The sequence below is a fragment of the Dysidea avara genome, chromosome 6 (assembly GCF_963678975.1).
Source record: "Dysidea avara chromosome 6, odDysAvar1.4, whole genome shotgun sequence".
Taxonomy (NCBI): domain Eukaryota; kingdom Metazoa; phylum Porifera; class Demospongiae; order Dictyoceratida; family Dysideidae; genus Dysidea; species Dysidea avara.
This window is the reverse complement of record NC_089277.1, coordinates 18,238,645-18,261,615: the sequence shown is the minus strand read 5'-3', so window position 1 is coordinate 18,261,615 and position 22,971 is coordinate 18,238,645. Positions and strand designations below refer to the sequence as shown.

Below are 22,971 nucleotides of genomic sequence, written 5' to 3'. Positions count from 1 at the left end.
ACAGGCCTATTATTGGATGATAAGCAATACCAGGCATGATTTTCTCAAACTCCAAGCAAATTAATATCCTACACATTCCATGTCGGTATTATTCAGTAATGTTGCAAAATTGTGTACCGAGTTTCAGACTTAGGTCCTTTCGCTCCTTTGTCGCCTTCCAAAAATTGACATGAATATATGATCTGTTTGTGGACAGCCTCTGTTTACAGACCACACACTTTCCATCCAATGAATAGTTCCATCTCCTCAGATCAATATAAGATCACTTATCTGTGTTCTTTCTAAATAATTATTTAAAGTTACATCTTTTCAGTGATTTAAAAATCAAAGAAAACAGGCTGTCACTGGAGCAACAATTATAGGGGATTTTATCTAAGTATGACATTATTAGTAACCAATTTCCACAGGAAATTATCGCATTACTGTTCCAGCACCTGGCAGATTAGAAGTACTGCAGGATCATCGAGAGCATAGTCTAAAATTTTACTATAAAAGAGACAGCAAAAGACTGTTATATTAGAGTGTTTACGTGACTGTTCTATTTGTACTCTGCGATATTTTAGCATGGCAGGTGCTGGATTTGCTGGAACAATAATTTGACAACTTGCAGTGCACAGTTATCACATGTATGCAAGCCACATAATAAATTGCCTAGTCCACTAACTATTATTGCAGTAAAAGCCTGTTTTCTTTGATCTGTATATCTGACATTATCTGTATATATCATGTTATTGAAAAGTTAGAAAGTAGATGAGTGACCCTATAATCTGAAGGGGAATGTTGATTGGGTTCAAGTGTGATCAACAATCAGCTGTCCATAAATAGATATTTTTCCAATAGTTGGGCCAATTTTTGCATAATGCATGCTGCTGTATGAACCTGAAACTTGGTATATACACACAAGTTTCTACATGGAGATGTACAGGATATTTGAATACTCCTTGTAGCTACAATAGTTGAATTATATTAGCCTTGGAAGCATATACTTTACTTGGAATGATTTTGACATTTCATATCAGCAATATGCTTGATGTATAGTTATTAATCAATTGACTTTTCTTTCCCTCACTAGCTATCTAGTACACTCCTATACTAGAGTGGTGTGTCCATGGCCCAGGGACGTATGCAAGAATATTGAACAGGGGTTTCCCAGAGTTTGAAACCTAAAGTTTCAATTTCTTAATGTTTTAAGGGTGCTCTGTACAGTTCATGTACGGCTCCCATGAAATTACTATAATTAACTCACAAATGGTTTGGGCAAATATACCGTACTTTCTTACTGGATATAAGCTAACACTAGAGCACACTTTAGTCCAAACCCAACTGCTAATTTGCTATAGAACGCGAGTTGTAATATTTCCCTTTAAACTAGAACCAGTCTTACAGTTTACACACTAGAGCCTTGATACTTTCATGATACACTATACAAAACAGTACAAATTATTGTGCATTTTTATTTTTTCTCAATCATCAGATACTCCAACTTCCGGTTTGACACTGCCACCAATCTTTCTTTTCATGCACTTCCATGCTATTTGTCACCCGAAGCTGCTATCAAAAAACCACAAGCGTTCTCTTTTTAGCAAAATTACCAAACTTTTCATGCCTTTTGGGTGAAAAATGACAGACTAGTTCTATTTTAAACATAAGGGTGTAGAATAGCAAGGGGCGTGCCTGTTGCCTAACGCACAGACTAATTAATGACCATAATATTTCCATCAACATAAAAGATAACCTGTTTATAGTGTGTAAAATCCAACTGAAACCCCCTGGATACGCATGGGCTAACAACTAATACATGCGGTCAATTTGACACTATAAAGTTCATGAATCTATGATGTATGATTTATGTATACTTATTAGTCACCAACATGTGAGTATGATTTTCATCTTTGTGTTGGCCAAGCTGTTGCAAGCCGGAAGCTATTATAATTAAAGAATATCTTGAGCATATGGTCCATTAATTTTATACTTGCTGTTTCCAGTCTGACAAAAAAAAAAGCCATAATTTTCCCAACTTGCACGCCATAGGCTTTGTTTATTAATTTGGAAATCTTTCATGCAGAACAAAGTCAATTCTGGCAATGTCAAAAAAGTCTCTCCTTGCAATGATCTATCCAATCCACCTTCTACCTAGGAAAGTTGTATGTTCATTTTATTTGGTCCCCACTTTTAGTAGAGCTGAGTAAAAGATCTGAAATCAACACACAAATGGGTGACAGAAACAGGGGCCATTCCCCACCCCACACTTTTATTTATGATTACAGAGCTAGTGTTTCTCCTCTGGCAACCATTCCACCATCTATCTTGGCCACCTCTTATCGCCCTGAGTAATCTACAGTGAACAAGGGCATTATAGATCTGATTTCTGGAACTTATATATGCTGGTCCATTTAATTCTGATCTGTAGAACATCTCCATGCTGCTCATGAATCAGCAAGTCCAGCAAGACTGTATGAATATCAACTATTAATCTCAGAGTTAGATCATCTAGGACCTAGGTTCTGCTCTACTATCAAAGTCAGTTACTTGGGTTATTATCTGTCAGACTCCATAGGGCCCTACAAACAGTATTATAATGCTGCTCATAAAGCCATCAGTTGTTCTCAACAAATTTTTTGGCATATGATAGTGCTGATTGGAACACTTTGTGTCTGACTTGTCTTCTTTTGTGATTTACTTTACTTTTATAGCTTCCTTGCCATGCCTGTACTGTTAGTTAAATTTCCTTCCTGGGGGAAGCCCCATGAATGGCATCTATAATTTGTTGTATGGTTCAACTCCACTGTGTAACTTTCATTGTCAGAGTTAATTGGCCACTCTCACTCTTTGGCCCCCAATATAGAAATATTATTTGATTTATTAATTCTTGTAACTAGCTATAGGGGCCTTACTGAGTAAACACATAGCGGGTGGACAGTGAAAATTACTTATACTATAATAAGTTGTTCTATATAGTACCAGTTATATATTAATTTTGTGAATTAATCCTTTGAATTTTTGTGAGATCAGTCGTCCACATAAATTTATATTTTCAGTGAACCACTCAAGGTAAATAATAAGACTATGTAGATTGACATTCTAAATACATCTATAATGTGAGACCCTTTTTGCATGGAGATATTAAGTCATAAAAGCTTAAAATTATAATTACAATATAAATTTTGTGTTTTCTGGTATACAGCAGTACCAACTCAACAGATTGCTTTTACAAAGATCAACAATGTGAGGATAAAGTATTCCGGCAATGAATTGTAACCTTTTTGAAAACTTGCCAACATTTTGGTACCTAGTGTACCAACAAGTCGGGGGTAGGTAGGACATGATGTCACAATATTATTTGTGTGATGTGCATTTTTGCCACAGGGATGCAGTCCTAGTAGTAAATCATGAAGTTTAATGCTGTCAGATATAGTAATTCACAATTGTTCATCTACTGAGCTCCAGCAATAATACGGTGAACTTTACAAAAGAGCATTATTTAGAATAAATTCTGATTCTATTTTCAGGTGCCTGTTATCGTTCACTGTATTTTTAGCATTAATAGTAAATGCAGTCAACTTCGGTATCTATGATGATGATGCAAGAAGCTGGTACGTTAGTTTTTCATCATTTAACAATTCAATTTAATTATGCAAAATTGTATAAGTTATGACACCATGTCCTACCTCCATACATTATTACCTGCAAAAAGATGAAAACATACATCTGCATAGCAGTAAATAATAACTTAAAACCAAGCTTTTGATTTTGAGGTGTCCATTGAAGAGTGTCATTGTATTGCAATTGATTATTTGAGCTGTCTGTATAACAAACTGGGTCTTTAAAAAATCCTTCGCATGCCACAGTTAAATAGTACATGGCACATACACATCACGCGTACATGTGTAGTACATACTTTCCTCCATACAATGTTAACATTAATACGTAATGCCAGGAGCTTATAAGCGCCGGCGCTTATAAGCTCCTGGTAATGCATATCATATATTTTTAAAAAACAAGATTTGATGCTTACTGTAAATATGTCTGTGTGTGTGTTGTGTGTGTGGGTGGGTGTTGTGAAACATTCAACCAGTAATACAAGAAAAATAAATGGAATTCTTGTAATGCAACATGCATATTACAACACATTCATACATATACTCGAAATATGAACTACACCTAAGTGCGTGTCTTATTCCACAATCTTGTGAAGATTCTTTACTGGAACAAACACTGCGTGTTTTGGTTTGCTGCAACCAGAAATATTAGCATATATATGAACAGTAAAGTCAGCATGGTAATTGATACTAGTAAAATTTTCAAACGTATACTGCAGAGTGTGGTTGTTAAGTGCACGTGCATATTAAGCACCCATTATACTATTTGTAAAATGCAAACTTGTTCTTGTATAGTTGACAAACGCATGTGTGGGTGAACACGAAGCTCCAGCTTATTGTATTTTAAATACTGTACTACAAACTCAACTGGTGTTGGGATTCTTTTTTACCAAATTTCTTCAGGCACAATGTTACAGAAGATAGAAGTTACAATATACGTATTGTACTGCAGATTTAACTTGAACTAGAATTTGTATTTATAAGGCAAAAATGAAGTGAGCTGGGCAGCTGATGACAGTGGTTCAACGGTTAAGAGTTTGGGAGGTAGGTATGTAGTTCATCAGTTCAAGCTTTGGACAAGTTTTCGTCAATACTTGTTGTGCACTTTTCTTTGTTGCTCAGTGTCTGTTCTATTAGAGTATTTTGCAATTTTACATTACCATATTTACTCGATTTGTGCCGCACCCTTGAACAGTACCGCAATGTGATGCTATTTGAAGGTGTTTATCCTGGTTTCTGAAAATAATTTTAATTGTACCATACCCTCGAATAGTACCACATTATACTTTTGTAATTACTCTTTTACTAGTGCTCTCATACCTTTAGTACTAATCTCACCATCCCACATTGTCCTGGTAAAACTTAAACGGCTGTCACATAATCGAAATTCCGGATATTAGTTAGTAAATTGACCACATAGGATGAGGCGTGACATGGTTGTGCTACAAGGACTTGAGTGAAAGAAAGGTCCTGTGTAGAAAAAGTAAGTAGTAACGTGTTTTGATTGTTTTATAAAACCATATTGATAGCAGTGGCAGGTTTAGCGCACACTCGAATAATACCACAGTGCGGCACTATTCAAAGGGTTTTATTCTCATTTTTAGACAAAAAAATAATAGTACTCCTGGGGCACAAATCGAGTAAATACGGTATGTTGGGTTTTTTCCTTGTAACTCTATAACTGTCACTGCAACATCTTTAAACCACAAAAGATTTGAGCTGTGATAGTTACCTACACACAGACCAATTTTCAAATCATTCCCTTAGGTGGATTGCCTTGTAGGCATGACAAAAGTCAGTCCTTTTATGCAAAAAAAAAAATCGTCCACACAAGTCCATGAATATTTATCAGATTAACCCCAGACTTGGTGCATAAATTTACCTCAATACGTTCTTAATGTATACTAAATTTCACTTCGTGTTTTATCCAGTTTTTTTGTAAAGTGTGCAAAAAGGAGAAAAAGTAGGACTCTGGAAAAAACAAAGAAATTAAGCCTTACTTTTGAGGGCCTGTATTTCACGAACGCAAAAGGTGATTTTGCTTACATTTGGAAATAACAACCAGACTATACAGTATAACAGTACAAGCTTCAGATATGACAGATGGTTACTTACCATGTAAAATGACGCACACCTTTCACTTCACCGTCTGAGCTACCACCTACAAGAATATACCCATACAATCAGACTATACATATAGAATAAGCACACATACTTGGAAGATCCATCTCTATTCCAACAAAGCCTGTCTTTGCGCCAATTGTAACATTTACAACTCTCACAGTGCCACATTCATCACCTCCAGATCGTCCAACCACTACTCTCTGTCCTTTACTAACTGAAGTGACTGGTTCACAACAAACTGGTGTCTTTTCCCCACTTGTGCTAGTAGTAGCCTGCTTAATGATTGACTTACTAGATCGTTTAGTAGGCTTCTTGACTGAACTGGGAGATGCAGTATGACTAGAAGATGCAGTTGGAATTTTCCGTGGTCCCTGTGGTCCTTTAGGTAGTTTAGATGGAGATTGATAGTTCTGGTTTGTTGGAGCTGGTACAATGTGTGAAACCTTTTCCATGTCAGAATAGCTAGTAGCAGAATATTGAGACACTTCAGATGTAACAGAATGATCAGATAAAGAAGCAAGAACATCTCCAGTTGGGGATGATGGATCATCAGTGCTGAACTGCCTAGTGTAATTACCAAAAGTAGGTTGAGATGCTTTAGCACTAGCCATCTGGGCAATGATGGTGTTCAACTTGGCAACTTCTTCCTGTAACACATTCCTCTCTTGACGATAGCGAGCTGCTTTACTGGCCAATTCTCCTCCTCCTCCACCTTGTGTACGGAGCTGCTCCTGCAGTTGTTGCACCTGAGCCCTAGCATCATCTCTCTCGCCCTTGTATTTGGTCATCTTACCTGTGATAGCATCTAATGTAGCTTGATCTGTGGCCTTGTCCAACTGCTCGGTCAGTGCCATACTATTCTCTTTAAATAACTGCAACTCCTTTTGTGCTCTTTCTAGTGCAGTTCCTAATTCTTGATTATCTCGTGTTAACTGTTTGTTCTCCTCCATAGCTTTCTGATATTTAGTAGGTTGGGTAGCCATTTCCCTTAGTTGGGCATTCTCCATGTGTAACTTTTCCTTCTCTTCCCTCATGGCAGCTACCTCATTCTCCAGCTGAGCTCGAGTGTTCTTTATTTCCAACATATTGGCATGTAAATCATTAATGGTGGTGTCCTTAGTTGAAGATTGGTTAAGAGCATTCTGCAATGCTTCTTCAGCACTTGCTAGTTTTACTTGTAACATGGTAGTTTCTTCACTGGTTGAGCCTTTATCAGTAGACACTTGGGACTGCAGTTTAGATATGGTCTCCTTCTGTCGCATGTTCTCATCCTCAAGTAATGTCTTAAAGTGCTCCATGCTTTGCATCTGTCTCTTAGCACTATCCCTTTCTTGAGTGATCTGTTGTAGTTGCTGCTGCAGAGAAGATACTTCTGAACTTGTAGCCCCAGATCCGGCAGTTAGCTGCAGTTGTCTTAGTTGCTCGTTTAACGTTTTCTTCTCCTGTTCTGTGGAGTTTACTTGTTGTTGTAGACGGTACTGTGAAGTCTTTAGTCCAGTCACTTGCTGTTGCAGTGACAAGTTCTCTGCCTCAATTGAGGAAATCTTCTGTGTCATTTCCTGGTGGGTAGCTTGATAGGAAGTCTGTTGCATTTGTAGTGTCTGTACAGTGGTGTTTAACTTGGCATTCTCAGCTCTGAGGATCTCTGTCTCTTGGGTATTAGTTTCTGTGGCTGCTCCAGACTCTTGCACTTCACGCAATCGTTGTAATTCTGCAGCTAATGCATAGTTCTTCTGCTCAAGCATCTGCTGCTCTCTTTCAGCATTTTCAGCCTACACACAACAGAACAAATGCCTTACAATGGCAAAATGTGTAAGTATGAACAGTGTCCAATATACAAGTACATGTGGTGAAAACCCGACATAATGGTGCAAGCCTAAATTTTTGCTATAGGCTATTGATTGCAATGGGTAAAATATTTGCATAAATGAAAAAAAAAATCATAATTTTTTTTAATGTTTTGTTCTTTGTGAAGAAAGGGAGTAATGATTAAAAAATGGATATCATCTTATTTGCCTACTCAAGAGGAGTTCGAAATCTTTGTTTTGTCGCAGTAGCCTAAAGGACACGTGAGTTATGGGCATTTGTTTATGTCATGTCGAAGCAATCGTACACGACTGATTTTTCTTCACTGATTTCGTCTCTGTATGTAGTGAAGAAAGGTGGTAGGAGAAAAAACCTACCATGTCATGGACTCCCCTATTCATGGCGAACAAGATGGTGCAAGTTGCAACTCTGTACTGCATTGCGTTTGTAAGTTACAGTCATTTTTGTAAGCACCTGTAACTTATTTTCCCAATACTTGTACAAATTGATCTTTCTGTTGCTGCTACTTTGTAGGGCTGTAATTCCAAAAGTTGTTGGCATACAAGGCTGAAACGTGGCCAGAGCATACACTCGGCTAAGTAGATTATAAATATTCAATAACAAAGAATTTGAAAAATGCACCATTATGTCGGGTTTTCGCAGATCCGGTCACATAAATGTATGTAACTATGTAAACATATATGTAAACCAATGCATGAACATGAATTATGCATGGGTACGGACCTGTATATGTCAAATGTACAAATACTATATGACAGTATAGCTATCATTTACATACCTGTATTTTCAGCCTGGCACTTTCTTTTTTCAAGGTAGCAACCTCCTCATCATTGGCCATGGCACCTCCTCCTCCTTGCTGCTGTAACTTGGCAGTGAGTGATTTCAAATCTTCTGACAAGTTGAAATTTTGCTCATGTAGTTTAGCATTCTCTTCGGTCAGTTCCATGGACTTTGTCATGGCCGCCCTACTCTCCTCTAGCAAATCAGTTTGCTTCTGGTGGGCATCTTCAAGGCTTGAAGCGACTTGCTTGTAACGAATATCATTCTCTTGCATCTGACTCTGAAGTTGAGCAATCACAGCCTTGTTATGCTCAATTTCCTTTTTAGAATCTTCAAGGGCCTCTCCTTGTTGCATTCTGCATATTTCTTCCAAGTTAGCAACTTGTAGTTTAAGCTCATTATTTCTCCGCTCCAGTTCTTGGATCTGTTGTTGATGGTGTCTCTCTAATTCATCCTGTCCAGCAGTTGACTCCTTCATCATGTGTTCAGCACTCTCCAGTTCAGCTATCTTCATGTTTAGCTTGCGTATCTCTTCAACCATAGCAGCCTAGAGGGTATAAGAAAACACATTGCATTAGATTAGTGTATGTGCATAAGCATGAGTGTACTAATGAAATAAACTCACTTCATTACTGCCACCAGTAGAACTAGGCATAGTCTTAAGCTGATCTTCAAGACGTCTTATCCGGTTATTCAACACTGCATTGGCACGCTCCATAGTCCGTTTAACTTCATTTTTTTCTTGCTGTTTACTTTGTAGCTGTTCCTCTAATTCTCTTATTTTACCCTGTGTTGCAGTGTCTTCTACACCATGCAACTTTTGCAGATCAATACCAGGCTTTTGAGCTGTTCCTATATTACGTTCCTTCCCCATAAATGTTATCACATTAGCTCCACCATAAGCATCAGAAGAACTTTGCCCAACATCTTGGTGAGAAGCAGCAGCTGCAACATGACGATCTCTCCCATAAGGAGTAGTATCTAAAATAGGATGAGCTGTCTCCTTGCCAGAATATGGTGTGGATCTATCAAAATTATTACGAGAAAATGTTGGAGATGTGGTACTAGGGACGACCACTTGCTCTATGGAGCTACCAGAGTGCTGAGAGGGATAATAGTCCTGTGAAACAACAGCCGGCTGCAAAACCATTTCATCAGAATTCCTACCACTTGATGGTAAACCACTACTCTTCTTCATGTTCATCAATGTATGGACATCCCCACTAGGTGGTATAGTAGGCTCACTGGTAACAGGAAGACGTTGACTTACTCCAGGACTACTCTGAGGTACATACTGGCTATGCCCTGATGGTGAACTATACAGATTGGGCACTGGTGGAGAAGTTGGCATTTGGCTGGCTGCTGGTTGCCTAAACTGATGTGTGTTGTCAAAGTTCTGAAGTATTCCAGATGCTCCAGTGTCCTCAGTAAAGCTGGATGCATTACGTCCGCCATATTGTGGTTTGTAATTGTACCCTCCTGTGTCTGCTCCAGCTACAGCAGTTCTGTCTCCTGGGCGTCCAAACTGTTGGGGAATTGGTGGAGAGAAATGGTCGCCACCATGGTAGTCACCATGTGACGGTGTATATTGAGGTTGCTTGGGTGGAGCACCAAACTGGTTAACACCAAAATTACGATCACCATGAGTTGGGGGTACACCTCCTACGTACATCGGAAATAGTATGTACAGCACATAAGTACATATGTAGCAATACATAAATATGTATAAATGTTGACTAACTGTAGTGCAATAAGTCCTACTGTGAAGAAACATTAATGCATTAGATAGTGTACAACACGCCAGGTTATGAACCACTTGTCATCAAGTCTCATGACGCTGAGCCTAAAATGGATGACCACGCCTATTACAAAAATTGAAAGGCTAAAATTCAAAAATTCCAAGATGCAAGCTTGCCTGAAGAGCTATCATACATAAATATAATAGCCCAGGATTTGACCCATATCTCCAATAAATGCATACCATCTACAAATCTAATGCACTTATATAATACCTGTTGTGGGAGCAGCTGGTGGTGGGCCAGGTTGGCCATTATCTTTTGTGATGAGGTACACTTCCTCACTGTCTGCAGACACCTCAAATTGCTCAATTTGTAAAATATCATCTCCACACACAATCTGACCATCACTGAATGTCCCCAACCTGACCGACACATTGGATGAAGCAAAGGAGCTCACATCATTGCCATTGCTTTTAAACAGCTCCACAGTACCTCCACCAGCCTGTAAACACAAATTTCATGTTATAATATCCTCTGAACAAGTACCATTTCTAGTGAAGTCAGAATCATAGTCACCGTCCTCTACTTCTGTCATGCACACCACATACATGTGTAGTTGAGGCATACGTACATTTCGTCAAGAGCTTGCTTATATTTAAGCTCCTGATTTTATGGAACTTCAACTCAAACTTTATTTTAATAAACAAAGCTTTAATGTAAAAACCAAAAATGCTGACAAATAATATTATATACATCGAGAACTATATTTGTAAAGATGTTGCATCGCTGGAATACATACACACATACACACACACACACACACACACACACACACACACACACACACACACACACACACACACACACACACACACAGAGTATGATATGTACAAATGTACAACTCACAGTGAAGGAAGACAGGAGAGTCACTTTGTTTTCCTTAATTTTAAAGGGATCACTTGGGAACCACACAAATCGCACCAGATGTTGACTTAGGCCACTAAAAGGTTCATCGCCACCACTGACAGCTGCCCTGCTACTACGATCAAATCTATCGTCGCTGCTAGATGGCACAGGTCTCCTGTCTGAACTCCCATCATAACCACCACCACCACCACCACCACCACCACCACCATAGTTCTGTCTCATGCCAACAGGTGGACCAGCTGCTTGTCGGACGCCAACATTCATTGGGCCACTAGCCTCTGTGATTGAGGAAATAGTTAGTTGACAATCACACATGTACACAGTAGATGAATTGATATTCTAAAAAAAGATGCAAAACTAAATTTTGAAAATGGAAGCAGTGGGACCAACCTCCTCATATAGTACGGGGCTATAGTACCCACAATACATACTCCAAAAATATAATATGTCTTAATTTTATAAGTACTTCAATGATGAATTCAAATTTAAATAGCCTGCAGTAGTCCTCTGTGACACTCCCTACGTATGCAAATGGTAGCTACATGTAGGACTCACCTGGGTTATCATAGCCAGAACAGGACTGCAGGTAATGAAGTTGTAACTCATTTTTAGACCCGAGTGTCATGTGGCAGAGGGGACATTGAGGCATGTCATCGTCCGAAGGGGCTGCTGCCATCTCTCACCAATGTCTGCTGCATCCATAACAATAAAACTAACACTAATAATACATCTTATACCAACACATCATATAGTATGTGTTATACAAATAAGTCTAGCCCCCTCAGGTTGATCTGGCCTAGTTTCTTGTACCTTCTGGTGTAAATATTTGATATATTAGACCACCTTCTGATATTTGTAGGTAACAATTTGTTGGGTAATTTGTCCACAGCACATCTGTACAGATTCCACCTTTTGTTCCAAGTCAATATACAGTACAAAGCAGTAATAAAGAAGGATATGGGACCAACAACCACTGAGTATATTTTAGAGTACCATTAATGGGAAGAGGACGTACAGTGTACAAACATTCTATGTGTTAACCAACAGTCTATTGAATGCATGCTACCAGTGAATGTCATCACAATCACTTTTTAAGCACATGTAAATAAAACCATTAGCCCATGCAAGTTCAAGAAAAAATGCATGCAATACTGGTTATCAATAGAAGTCACTACTTTAAAGCAGTGCATGGATATAACTGTGAACATGCTGTCTGTCCCTCTAGACTGGTGACTCTAGCTGCAATAATAACTGATGTTACTATTCTATGCATGTGTATCAATGTACACAAAGCAACATTTGGTGAACGCATAGGAATGATATATATAGGACCTGACAAAGAATTCTGGCAGGGAAGGAATGAGCACTTAAACTATAATGTAATCTGGAGAGTAACACTGAAAGTTTCCCTTACCAGGGGGAAACACCTTTGTGGTAAGCAAGTAATTAAAATAATATATTATGTTCTTATTTTTACACTGTGGTTCCTTCAGAGATGTGTCCATACCACACTAGTTTAGCCAAAATGAAAAGAAACTTGGCACTTAGTTTTTCCAAGAATAAAGATAGCATATTTTGTATTCTGACCACCCTAGTACTTTGTAAACTTGCTCTGTGGGCAGTCATGTTCATGAATACAACGACACACATACTATTCTTACAACATAGCAATTTTGTTTGTACATATACAGGGTGTACCCTTGAATGTACACACAAGTATTTTACAAACACAAGTGTCCCCAGACACTGCACTGAGTACTCTTAAGGTTAGCACGCACATTTTGCAGAATTTATGAAGAATTTTGCCAGGTTTCTTTCCAATTTGACTGAATCTAACCTGTTCTGTAAACCACACACAAAGACAACGTTTTTAGCCACAGTGGCAAAAAAAAGTACACAAAATTATCATCACTAAAATTTCTTTCCGCTGTAAACACAAAGTAAAGACTATCTTATCCTGAACAATTGCGTGTGCAAGCAATGCACCAAGAACTGGCCATACGCAAACTTTTAATCTATCTAAAAATTTACCCTTGCTGCAAACACAATGTTTCAAACCTGTTTTATCAATCTGGATCTTCTTGAACACGAAGGAAGAAGCGAGAAAGGAGCGCACTTGACGGGAAAGGCAAATGGCGACCAGAAGGGAAATTACTGATGATGTAAGGTGCTGATCACGTGATGTCCTTTACACTGGATCACGTGATGTATGCTTTTATTGTTTAGTGCAGAAACAAAAGCAGGCAGGAATTCAATTGTTTCTGTACCAGACAAGAGTTAAAATGATAGGAAACGAAAGGAAGGCAGCTGCCAAAAAGTCATTTTCCATGGCTACTGTATTAGCAACAGCGAAGAAGCTTGCTTCCAAGATAACGACGTTACACCTAGCTGTGATATTTGTAATCGCTTCAATATTCCTAGCGTATATTTGCGTTGCTCCGCCGACGGATTTACCCAACTGGCCACTATACAGAATCAATACTAGGATATGGCAGTCATTGGAAAGATTTGGCAAGCACGTTAAGCCATATCATCTCAGAGTCTTAACATCAGCTTCACAGCACTTTGAGTCTCGTGTGCTGTTCTTAATAACTTACATGGATGTACCAGACCATCTGCATAATGCTGGGAAGCCACTGTCTTGTGAGGAGCTGAAGACATTGATTGATGAAGGAAATGTGGAACCAGTTAACCTACCATATTTATGCAGGGTGCTTCATGCTGCTTCGCATTTTGATTTCCTTGTGGAAGCTGAGGAGCACAAATACGAATTATCAGAACTAGGGAAATACCTGGTGAAATCCCACCCAAAAAGTCTAAATGGCTATGTTCAAATGATAGCTGGGGATGAAGCATTTATTATAGCTACAGCACTGTCAAGAAGTATATTTACAGGTAATTCAGGATTTAAGGAGACGTATAGAGAAGAATTATTGGAGCACTTAAAGTCTGATCTATCGTTTCAAGAAATCTTTGACCGAGGGATGGCAGATAATGCAAGACTGGTAGCCCCAGCGATTATTGCAGATTATCCGTCTTTTGGTTCATGCAAACACATTTGTGATATTGGTGGAGGAGTGGGCTCCTTCCTATATTCAGTGCTGGAATATTATGTCTATGGCATCAAGGGAACTGTGTTTGATCTGACAGATGTGATCGATGGTGCCAAGTTAGTTTTTGTTTTCGTTGGTTTACTGTATGCGGTTGTGTTCTAGAAAGTTTTTGGAGGAGAAATCTGTCACACATGAGAAGATATCGTTGCACACTGGAGATTTCTTTAAAAACATTCCTGAGTTTGGGTAAGCTGTTACGTGGCATGATGTGTGCACTATAATAGTACTCTAGAGATTTTGTATACATTTTGTCAAGGATGTACCCATAGTTAGTATATACATAGGCTGCAAGGGTATTTGACATTCCTTAAAGCAATGTACTGTTTGTCCTATGACAATTTCTAGCAATGTAATGTGTTTAATTGATAGAAAGCATAACTTAACTGATGATTTTTAGAGTACATGCATAGCTACGTAATTCTAGCTATTGTCTGGCTGTTTCATTTTGGTACATCATGAAGCTGGCAATGTCTTATGGTAAAGGATCTTTTTGGGAGGGAGCATATATTGCTAAATTATGAGTACATTTTAGCAATATAGCTACTTGACATGGTCACTATAATGAGGTGGTCTAATTAATGAGGTCATGCAAGTACACCTTAGATATGTTTGGGACCTACTACTTGACATGGTCACTATAATGAGGTGGTTGTCTAAATCACTCTTTATGTATTCCGATGTGTTCATCCTTTTATATCAGCTGTGACTGCTACATCCTGAAAGACATCCTCAACAACTGGTCTGACGAGGCATCCAACGTTATCTTAAACAATCTGTTTGCTGCAGTGGCCAGGGGGAATCGTGTACTAATCATAGAGCGAGTACTTCACACTGGTGGAGCTGCTGAGGAAACGGTTTGTGTCTGATTGTGTCTACACGTGTCATCGTTTGTCCAACTTGTTGCATGGATGAGTGCTTTGCAATTGTGTGTACTGTATTATGGGCCGTGAATTGTGTCTAGTGTTAATTTGCATACAAACACATGTGGTTGTTATTTGAGCTGAAGGAGGTATATAGATGTTATAAGAAAAAATAGTGTAGTTGGTGAGGTTAAATCCTTGTTTCCCAAGCATGCAGCAGCAAGGCCATGCAGTGTGCATGTGTGTACTTCTGTGATCATGCAGTGTGCACATATATTATGCTCTTTTTCTATCCCACTAGTTCAAGACACAGATGGACCTTACCATGATGGCATTCAACCCATCACATTCACGACTACGTACTGAAGAGGAAATGTATTTTCTGTTAGAACAGAGTGGATTTGTGGAGCCACAGACTTACCCCACTAGAGCTGGCTACTCAATCATAGAAAGTTTTCCTGACAAGAAGCAAACATGAATATAATACGTGTGTGTGTGTGTATAATGTTGTAGTTTCTCAAATACATGTATTTTTCCGCCGCCTTTCAATGCAAAAATATTGTGGGTCGTCGGTAGACTTTTTTATGTTTACAGTCTCACGGGTAATTCCCCATTGGTTTGAAATGAATTATGGGTTTGGTGGGTAGTACTAGTATAAAAAGACCTCGCGAGGAGCCAGAAGTAATCGAAAATAATGACGAAGATGAAAAAGATTTAGAAGACGAGGTAGAAGAGATTTCACCGCGAAGGTACAGTCTCCGATACGCCCACTTTTTTTAAAACATTTTCCATAGAAAGAAGATTAAAACGACTTCAGCCTACATTTATGAAACATTCTTTGAACAAGGGACTCATTCAGACGTTGTTATACACGCCCTAGGTAAGGGGTGAAATGGTGTTTTAAGGAGATGGGATTTTTTTGCTATATGATATTTAGACAAAGAATGGAAACTACACAAGACGTACCTAGCACAGGTGTGTTTGTGTGTGATGTGTAAAAATAATGGATGATGTGAACTCTAAGCTTTCAACATTGTAGACACTGCTGTTGAATATTTGTTGCTATGGTTACTTTTTGCATTTCAGTCGGAGTATTTTTCCAGCATGTTTAGTGGACAGTGGAAGGAGTCATCAGAGAATGTGATCAGTCTAGAGATCCCAGATCCAAACATTGACATAGAAGGTACATGTATGGATTACTATGACACGTATGACACTGTATAGTAGATTCCCTACTGTTGAACAGACTACTGCAGCTGTAACTCTGATTGATTGTAGGGTGTATAGGGATTTTTTTTGTAGTTTCTAACCTCCTGAGCAATGACGAACTCAAACATCTACCACACATCTCCAATGCTTTGAAATTTTCTGCTAAAGCATTTTAGATATTGCTTCAAAAGTTAGCACCACCAAAAACTCCCAGACAACACTTTTGATTGTGTCCATACTACACTAGCTCCGTTGTACGCATTTTGTGGGTTACATACAATACACTGTAATATTACAGCACTGGATCTGGCGTTCAGTTCCATGTATCGAGACATTGTCCCTGTCACCATGGATAGAATATGTCCTACAGTAGCTGCAGCTACCATGCTACAACTGGTAAGTGTAGTGTGTGCACTAGCTGTATGTATGGAGTATATATAAGGTACAATTACATGTCTGTACTGTATTTGTAACATTTAGAAATAATATGCAAGACGGCTTACGTAGTACAGTGCTAACTTGGTTCGTACTCCTCATACTGTTTTTGCCATGTAACATGCTTCAACTAATTCATGTGTCCATCTGTATACTTTTATAATGTGATAAACACCATGATATGGAATTTGCTAATAGGATTATTTGTGTATGTAATGTACATGCAGTAGCTTTTCTAACAGAAATCACTTCGCTCTAGGATGGTCTGATGCAGCATTGTGTAGTGTACATGAAGGAGAACCTGTGGTACGTTAAGTACATATTTGAAACTTTGGAGTATACATGCATGGATACACTTTCACAAGAGAACCCATTGCCATTAATAGGAGTTTTATTTCAAGTGATTACATATTACCACAAAAGCATTTACATAAAAACTTTAATCCATAGAAATATCTATTGTAGATACACAGTGTACACAATTAGCTTGCACTGATCAATGGTGATAAAAGACTTAGCAAGCTTATCCTACTTTTGCTTCCTACACAGCGCTGACTCAGTTGTGCACTTTCGTATAACATCCTCCATGTATGGAATGGTGGAGATTTTCAGTCGGTCAGTTGTTTTGTGCTTATGTACAAGGATACATATAGTTTTTTTTATAATGTTCACATGTACGTAGTTGTAACCAGTGGTTGAAGATGAATCTATTAGTATCAGCTACCACGACATTGTTAAAGGATTTGAGGTTCTTTTCGAAATCACATTTATGAACAATAGTTTATGATCTTCTGTGTGCATACAGTTGCGATTTGTTTGCTGAATTGCTGGGATCACCAGACCTGTTTATGATGCAGGTGGAAATGGATGCATATTCTCTAGCAAAGAAAGTCAGTACACATATAGTTCATGTATGTACGTACGTATGTATGTATGTATGTATGTATGTATGTATGTATGTATGTATGTATGTATGTATGTATGTATGTATGTATGTATGTATGACCTGTAAATACAGGACCTAGGTAGGTGTCTCAAGGCTTATACAGCACTCAGCTTTGCCCCATGCTGTATTAGCCTCTTGACACACCCTGGGTGCTGTATTTCCATACACACGTGCGACAGTGCTTTAACTATATATAATGCACAGAGTTGGTAAAAATTATTGCTGCACTAGGTGGCCCAGCATTTATTCATAATTGACGCAACGTTTATTTCTGCTGTAAGGCTCTATACCCCCATCGGACCAGGAATCATGAACCACGGTAATGGTTCATAATAGAGATGTTTTTTTTGAACCTATGGTTTTTGCCAAAATCCTAATAGAACACACACCTAAACACCACCTTAGGAAACTCCCCCAACCACAAAAGAAGCCTTAGAAGTTAATTTGGAAGAAGTATAGGCCCACTGGAAAATATGAAGTCAAAAGGCACCAGTAAAAGTGTTTTGTTTTTTTAATAACTGGAATATGCCATTTTGTTCATCTTATTATTTTTTTCCACAGAGCTAGAGCAAAATGTGAGTACTTTTTGGGGATAAAAACTACATAACTTTCCTTCCTATGTCTTTCTTCACATCCATGACTTATTTTTAAATGCCTATTACAATGATAACACACTCTCAAGTAAATTTGCTTCTTGTAGGTTCACTTTGCCATTGATCTTCTGACTTAGTTTCTGCAAGGGTGACCAACATGTTAATCGTGTTAATAAGTATCCAATCTATTCATGTTAACAGGTTCATTTGGAATCCTTATATCATTACCTATATTTAACCACAGTATATTTAAGTTCATACCAGAGCAACAGTGTTGTTGTGTAGCACTGTGTACTTGACTTACTGTGATCACAAGTGTGCATGCCTATATGATAAATGAGAAGCCTTACTATTGTTGACCACAGCATGCTATACACTGCCTATAGCTGGATATGTCGAAGGTGTATAGTTCAAAGTACATTCAGTAGTAAGGAAACAATACACTGCATGGTGTTTGCTAACTCTGATAATTTTAACTGACTACTTTACAGCTACTGTACATGATGACTGACTTTGATATACATGTTTAGTACTGTGTAATATCAAGCACCACCAGCATCTCTTATTATCATGTTAGCTATCCATAAATGAATTTATAAAAAGTACAAGCTAGTGTAAAAATAATTTTGAATAGAAATTGTTGAAAAAAGTAAAGAAACAAGAGTCAACAAGCCAGCATGTTAAACACACAGAGATCTCTATTTGGACTCATACAAACATTTATACAGAAGCATTCTCAGTACTCATCTGCCCTGAGAAACTACTGTTTTTTCCTTAGTTTCTACCATGTCCATTGAGTCCAAATAGAGATCTCTGTGTGTTTAACATGCTGGCTTGTTTGACTCTTGTTTCTTTACTTTTTCAGCGATCTCTATTCCCATGTTTTAATTTTTTAAATTATTTTACACTAGTTTATGACTGGCCGAAATTCAAGGCAATACAGTGTTATGCACATATACATGTATAATGTATGTGTTTTATGTATGTATACAGGAGTGTATTTGTAGTAAGGAAGGTGTATGTATGTACGTATGTACATATTGACATTTATTGTAATACTGTAACATGCATACTGTAGTACTAGTACTTGCATACAACTGTGCCATTTTTATCAATGCAAACATATTTTGTCTTTACAGTGGTTGTTTTTAAAACTACATCCACTATGGGATGGTGATTTACATCAGTTATCTGCAAATGCCGACGACTACTTTAAACTTCTAGGTAAGCTGTAGATGTACATGAGAGCGTGCACTTTTTTGAGTTGTTTCCTACCCTACTAGACAACAACCTGTTATGCTTTTAATTTTACCTGTTATGTGTTCAGTGTTTGAAATTCAACCTACACTGTACATCCTGTACATGTATTATGCTCATAGTTATGCTCAAACTTTTTGCCGTAGATTCCGTGATTTAGATAACAATAAGTTTTTTGGTTTGTGAGTGGAGTTAGGCTCAGTTTGCCATTATTTATTTGGCAGCTGTTATCAATCATTACGGTAATGCTATTTAGCCCCCTAAAATGATGGGCGCCACCCATATTGCTGCCTCTAAAAAACACAAACCATCATAGAAAAAGTATGTACTCTTACATCAATTACAGCATTTACAGATAGTCAGATATTGAGTTTAAAGAGACAGTCACCAATAATATTAGTCTGCTTGTCGGACAACAGTTGCAAGGCTAGAGAGCAGTGCACAGCCACCATATCGTGCTACAATAACTAACTCACTTGTGGAACGTGCTTTTTCTGTTCCCGATGAGTGTCTACCTTCTTCCTCAATGACATGGTCATCTTCTTCATGCAAGGAAGCCATATCCATATCGACACTTAATAGTTGGACATCACAAAACTATTTGAAATGCTCACGGGGAAATAGATATGTGTAGCTGCACATACAAAACGATCACACAGGACCACACCCTTAAACTATCAGAACACACTGCCACACCCTAATTAAACCTGGGTGACCACTACCCTCACGGCCAAGTTGCAATCAGTAGGAAGGTATGCAGATACAGCACTTTGGTAGTTTAATAGCCAACCTTTTGTGGTGGCACAACCCAATAAAGAGTTAATAATGTGGTACGGTGTGTGGGTATGGTATGCTGTTGGAGTGAACCTGTCTCTTTAATGTATTGCATATAATACAGCTCAGCAGTGAGATCAAAATACTCTAATAAAGCAGTCGCAGCCATACATGTCATAGCTATGCTATGTAACAGTAGAACAAAAAGTTAATAAACCATTTTAAAATAATTTAGTGATAAAATGTACTAAACAAGACATACATATGAATGGTGGTAGCTAGTCTATATTGGAAAATCCCTACTTTGGCATTGAACAGATGGTGGTAACATGCCAATGTAAGGATTTGCCCACATAAACCAGCTACCATCGTTCATATTTCTTGTTTCACTACTTCGTATTGCTGGAGCCCTAAATTAACAATTTTATGCTTTAATGCCAAATGTTTGTTAAATAAGTAATCTTGTGAGCTAGGACACTACTTTTCTTTTGCATGCAAATGGGATAGTAGGAAAGTATATAGTATTTTGGCTCCCGAGACTATAAATGGAGTAGCTACGTATATGTTGATCTTTTTCCATGGCATGCAATTTTCACATGTGACAATAATTACAGTGTGGAAAAATCTACCTATTATGCTACTCGATGCCTCAAAGTGCCTTTTTTTTCTTTTTTTTTTTTCCCTTTCTTTCTTTCTTTTTTTGTCTACTTCCAAGCATACGTTATTGTATATGTATACAATCCTGTACGTTGCACCAAGAGTATAATTATTATAGCAGTTATTATATACTCTTGGTTGCACTATTAATGTAGGAGAGGAGACAGACATTGATTATTTGGACACTGAAGATGGTCAACAATATATTCCAGCATTCAAACAAATACGGCTGATTCACGTAGTCACTGATCCAGGATCCATCGTTGTGTTGAACACTGACCGAATTATACCAAAAGGTAGTATCATCATGGTGTAACTGTTGATGGAGTGTGTGTTTTGTGCTTGTTAGACTGGTTGTCACCAGTGTATGAGAAGTTGTGGGTGAAAATGTTACTAGTAGACCAGCGTGTTGATCAAGGGTAGGTTGTGTGTGTGTTGTGTCTGTGTCTGTGTCTGTGTGTGTGCGCACATGTACGTGCCATATGTGTATGTGTGTGCATACACACGTGTGTGGGCACGTGCGTGTTCAATACGTTTGTTGGAATATGCAAACACATACTGGAGTGATATATATTTAGAGATGAACTTTTCTCACCTCAGGCCAGCAGCCCTGTCACCTGCACAGTTTGATGCCCTGTCATTACGGTGTGGTCGAGTTTTAACAGATGTCAGTGATGTAAGTAGTACGTCATATCAAGAGTATAACTCTTGGTCATATTTATATGCATGTGCCTGATGTACATGTGATGGTGTATGTACATTGTGACTGTTAAACTCATGCCACAGTACTGTTGGAGATGGACTGGATATTCATATGGGATTGATATCCTTGTGAATTACACTCATGGTTATAACCAAAGGTGCTATATTTGTTGTATCTTTGTAGTTTGAAATGTTGTTTCTACAGTAGTTGCATTAGTGCACCTGTTGTCCAGTTTCAGATGTTTTAGAACTTTTTTACTCTGTGTGGACCAAAATTTTCACCCTTATTGTGGTGGCTTTGTATTGAGTCCTTTCCTTAGTTACTCTGTGTGTAAACATACACTCAAGGAGATTTTGAATTGTGTAGAGTTCCATAAACTCCATTATAGTAGCACAATGTCAGTGAAGAGGAACACACGCAGTCAACCATGTATTTCTTCAGTTAGTTTTCAACCAGTCAGGCTGACCATGTTAAAGTAAGACATTCACAATGCCTTGCCATAGTTTAGAACTGTTTGTATCTCTTTAGAATGAGTGTAGTATCTTTTAGTGACTATGGTGAAATAGATGAGACCTGGGATTCTGGCACGCTGTCACTTTATTTATCCCCAGATGAGGTACTGTTGATGAACAATTCTCATTTGTTTACTTGTATGTTGTATTTATGTAGGAAAAGACAATATTGACGTTGGACAGTCCTATTAAATTTCCTTTGTATATAAGTGTTAATATGGCCTTGGTATCTGCAGAACACTTGCAGTAATCTGTTTATAAATCATTGCAGTTTTAATATCATTCACATTTTTGTACTACAAAACGAATTACACTTTAAAGCACACTTAAAGTCTATCATTTGTCGGTGTGACCAGGGTGGCCGAGTGGTTAAGGCGTTGGACTTAAGATCCAATGTGCGTATGCACACATGGGTTCGAACCCCATTCCTGGTATGGGGACCCTAACACCTTTTGTTTTCGCTGTCAACCCTTTTGTATCACGAAAATCAGTTCGTCTGTTTTTGCTCTTGTCTGTCAGATGTTTCTGTATCACACAAGCAATGTGTGCAACTTTTTACTTTCAAATAAACTGTAAACCACAATTCTCATTTGTTTACTTGTATGTTGTATTTATGTAGTGCACTTGTCAATTTCATGCCCCACCCCCGGGCGTCCCCACACCCCAAGTGGGGATTTGACATTACTTCTTGTCCCCACCCCTGGGGCAATTGACAGTTCTCAAATTCACTGACCGATTTTTGGTAGTTGCATTTCTAAACAATTAAATCGTACTCACTATAATTTTACTAGCTACAGGTGTATACCAGGTTAATTATTAGTCGCATGCATGAAATATGAGTTTATCCTTGAGGTGTTGTCAAATCCCCTACTAGGGGGTGGGGACATAGTGGGGATTTGACAGCCGATTTTGCCCC

General features: G+C 38.3%; 3 protein-coding genes and 1 non-coding gene across 7 annotated transcripts; 3 read left to right on the top strand and 1 right to left on the bottom strand.

Annotated features, from left to right (window-relative positions):
* Positions 1-4,078: 4,078 nt before the first annotated feature.
* LOC136257603 (uncharacterized) lies at positions 4,079-13,178 on the bottom strand. 4 transcript variants are annotated; one of them, XM_066050843.1, is made up of 9 exons: positions 13,055-13,178; positions 11,552-11,688; positions 10,976-11,274; positions 10,343-10,571; positions 8,956-9,992; positions 8,329-8,877; positions 5,815-7,495; positions 5,715-5,760; positions 4,079-4,232 (listed from the first exon to the last, which is right to left on the bottom strand). In XM_066050843.1, exons 2-9 carry the CDS (start codon positions 11,670-11,672, stop codon positions 4,175-4,177), a joined length of 4,020 nt encoding a protein of 1,339 aa, XP_065906915.1. In that variant the 5' UTR covers positions 11,673-11,688; positions 13,055-13,178; the 3' UTR covers positions 4,079-4,174. The 4 variants fall into 4 exon arrangements, with proteins under 4 accessions (XP_065906915.1, XP_065906917.1, XP_065906918.1 ...); XM_066050845.1 differs by having other exon boundaries at positions 11,552-11,685; positions 13,055-13,177; XM_066050847.1 differs by lacking the exon at positions 4,079-4,232 and adding an exon at positions 4,915-5,069.
* A 16-nt stretch (positions 13,179-13,194) lies between these two features.
* Positions 13,195-15,526, top strand: LOC136257609 (O-methyltransferase SfmM3-like). The gene is made up of 4 exons (XM_066050858.1): positions 13,195-14,165; positions 14,212-14,295; positions 14,810-14,963; positions 15,271-15,526. The coding sequence occupies exons 1-4, from the start codon at positions 13,279-13,281 to the stop codon at positions 15,445-15,447; spliced, it is 1,302 nt and encodes a 433-aa protein (XP_065906930.1). The 5' UTR covers positions 13,195-13,278; the 3' UTR covers positions 15,448-15,526.
* A 21-nt stretch (positions 15,527-15,547) lies between these two features.
* LOC136257608 (germ cell-less protein-like 1) lies at positions 15,548-22,380 on the top strand. The gene is made up of 17 exons (XM_066050857.1): positions 15,548-15,718; positions 15,764-15,849; positions 15,907-15,944; positions 16,056-16,152; positions 16,477-16,574; positions 16,873-16,919; positions 17,163-17,228; positions 17,296-17,361; positions 17,419-17,503; positions 19,292-19,376; positions 20,996-21,136; positions 21,190-21,259; positions 21,441-21,516; positions 21,627-21,700; positions 21,932-22,018; positions 22,072-22,159; positions 22,213-22,380. Exons 1-17 carry the CDS (start codon positions 15,600-15,602, stop codon positions 22,303-22,305), a joined length of 1,416 nt encoding a protein of 471 aa, XP_065906929.1. The 5' UTR covers positions 15,548-15,599; the 3' UTR covers positions 22,306-22,380.
* A 26-nt stretch (positions 22,381-22,406) lies between these two features.
* Trnal-uaa (transfer RNA leucine (anticodon UAA)) lies at positions 22,407-22,489 on the top strand. The gene has a single exon. It is a non-coding gene; the product is annotated as a tRNA-Leu (tRNA).
* The last annotated feature ends 482 nt before the right edge of the window (positions 22,490-22,971 follow it).

Bases quoted from the DNA above. Each gene is read 5' to 3' on its own strand.
- LOC136257603 (XM_066050843.1), bottom strand. From the start codon at position 11,672: ATGGCAGCAGCCCCTTCGGACGATGACATGCCTCAATGTCCCCTCTGC. The intron at 11,275-11,551 runs GTGAGTCCTACA...CCTCAATCACAG, and splicing joins TTCTGGCTATGATAACCCAG to AGGCTAGTGGCCCAATGAAT. The intron at 7,496-8,328 runs GTATGTAAATGA...TGTTGTGTGTAG, and splicing joins GTGCCAGGCTGAAAATACAG to GCTGAAAATGCTGAAAGAGA.
- LOC136257609 (XM_066050858.1), top strand. From the start codon at position 13,279: ATGATAGGAAACGAAAGGAAGGCAGCTGCCAAAAAGTCATTTTCCATG. The intron at 14,296-14,809 runs GTAAGCTGTTAC...CTTTTATATCAG, and splicing joins AAAAACATTCCTGAGTTTGG to CTGTGACTGCTACATCCTGA. The intron at 14,964-15,270 runs GTTTGTGTCTGA...CTATCCCACTAG, and splicing joins GTGGAGCTGCTGAGGAAACG to TTCAAGACACAGATGGACCT.
- LOC136257608 (XM_066050857.1), top strand. From the start codon at position 15,600: ATGGGTTTGGTGGGTAGTACTAGTATAAAAAGACCTCGCGAGGAGCCA. The intron at 15,850-15,906 runs GTAAGGGGTGAA...TATGATATTTAG, and splicing joins CGTTGTTATACACGCCCTAG to ACAAAGAATGGAAACTACAC. The intron at 17,362-17,418 runs GTTCTTTTCGAA...GTGTGCATACAG, and splicing joins ACATTGTTAAAGGATTTGAG to TTGCGATTTGTTTGCTGAAT.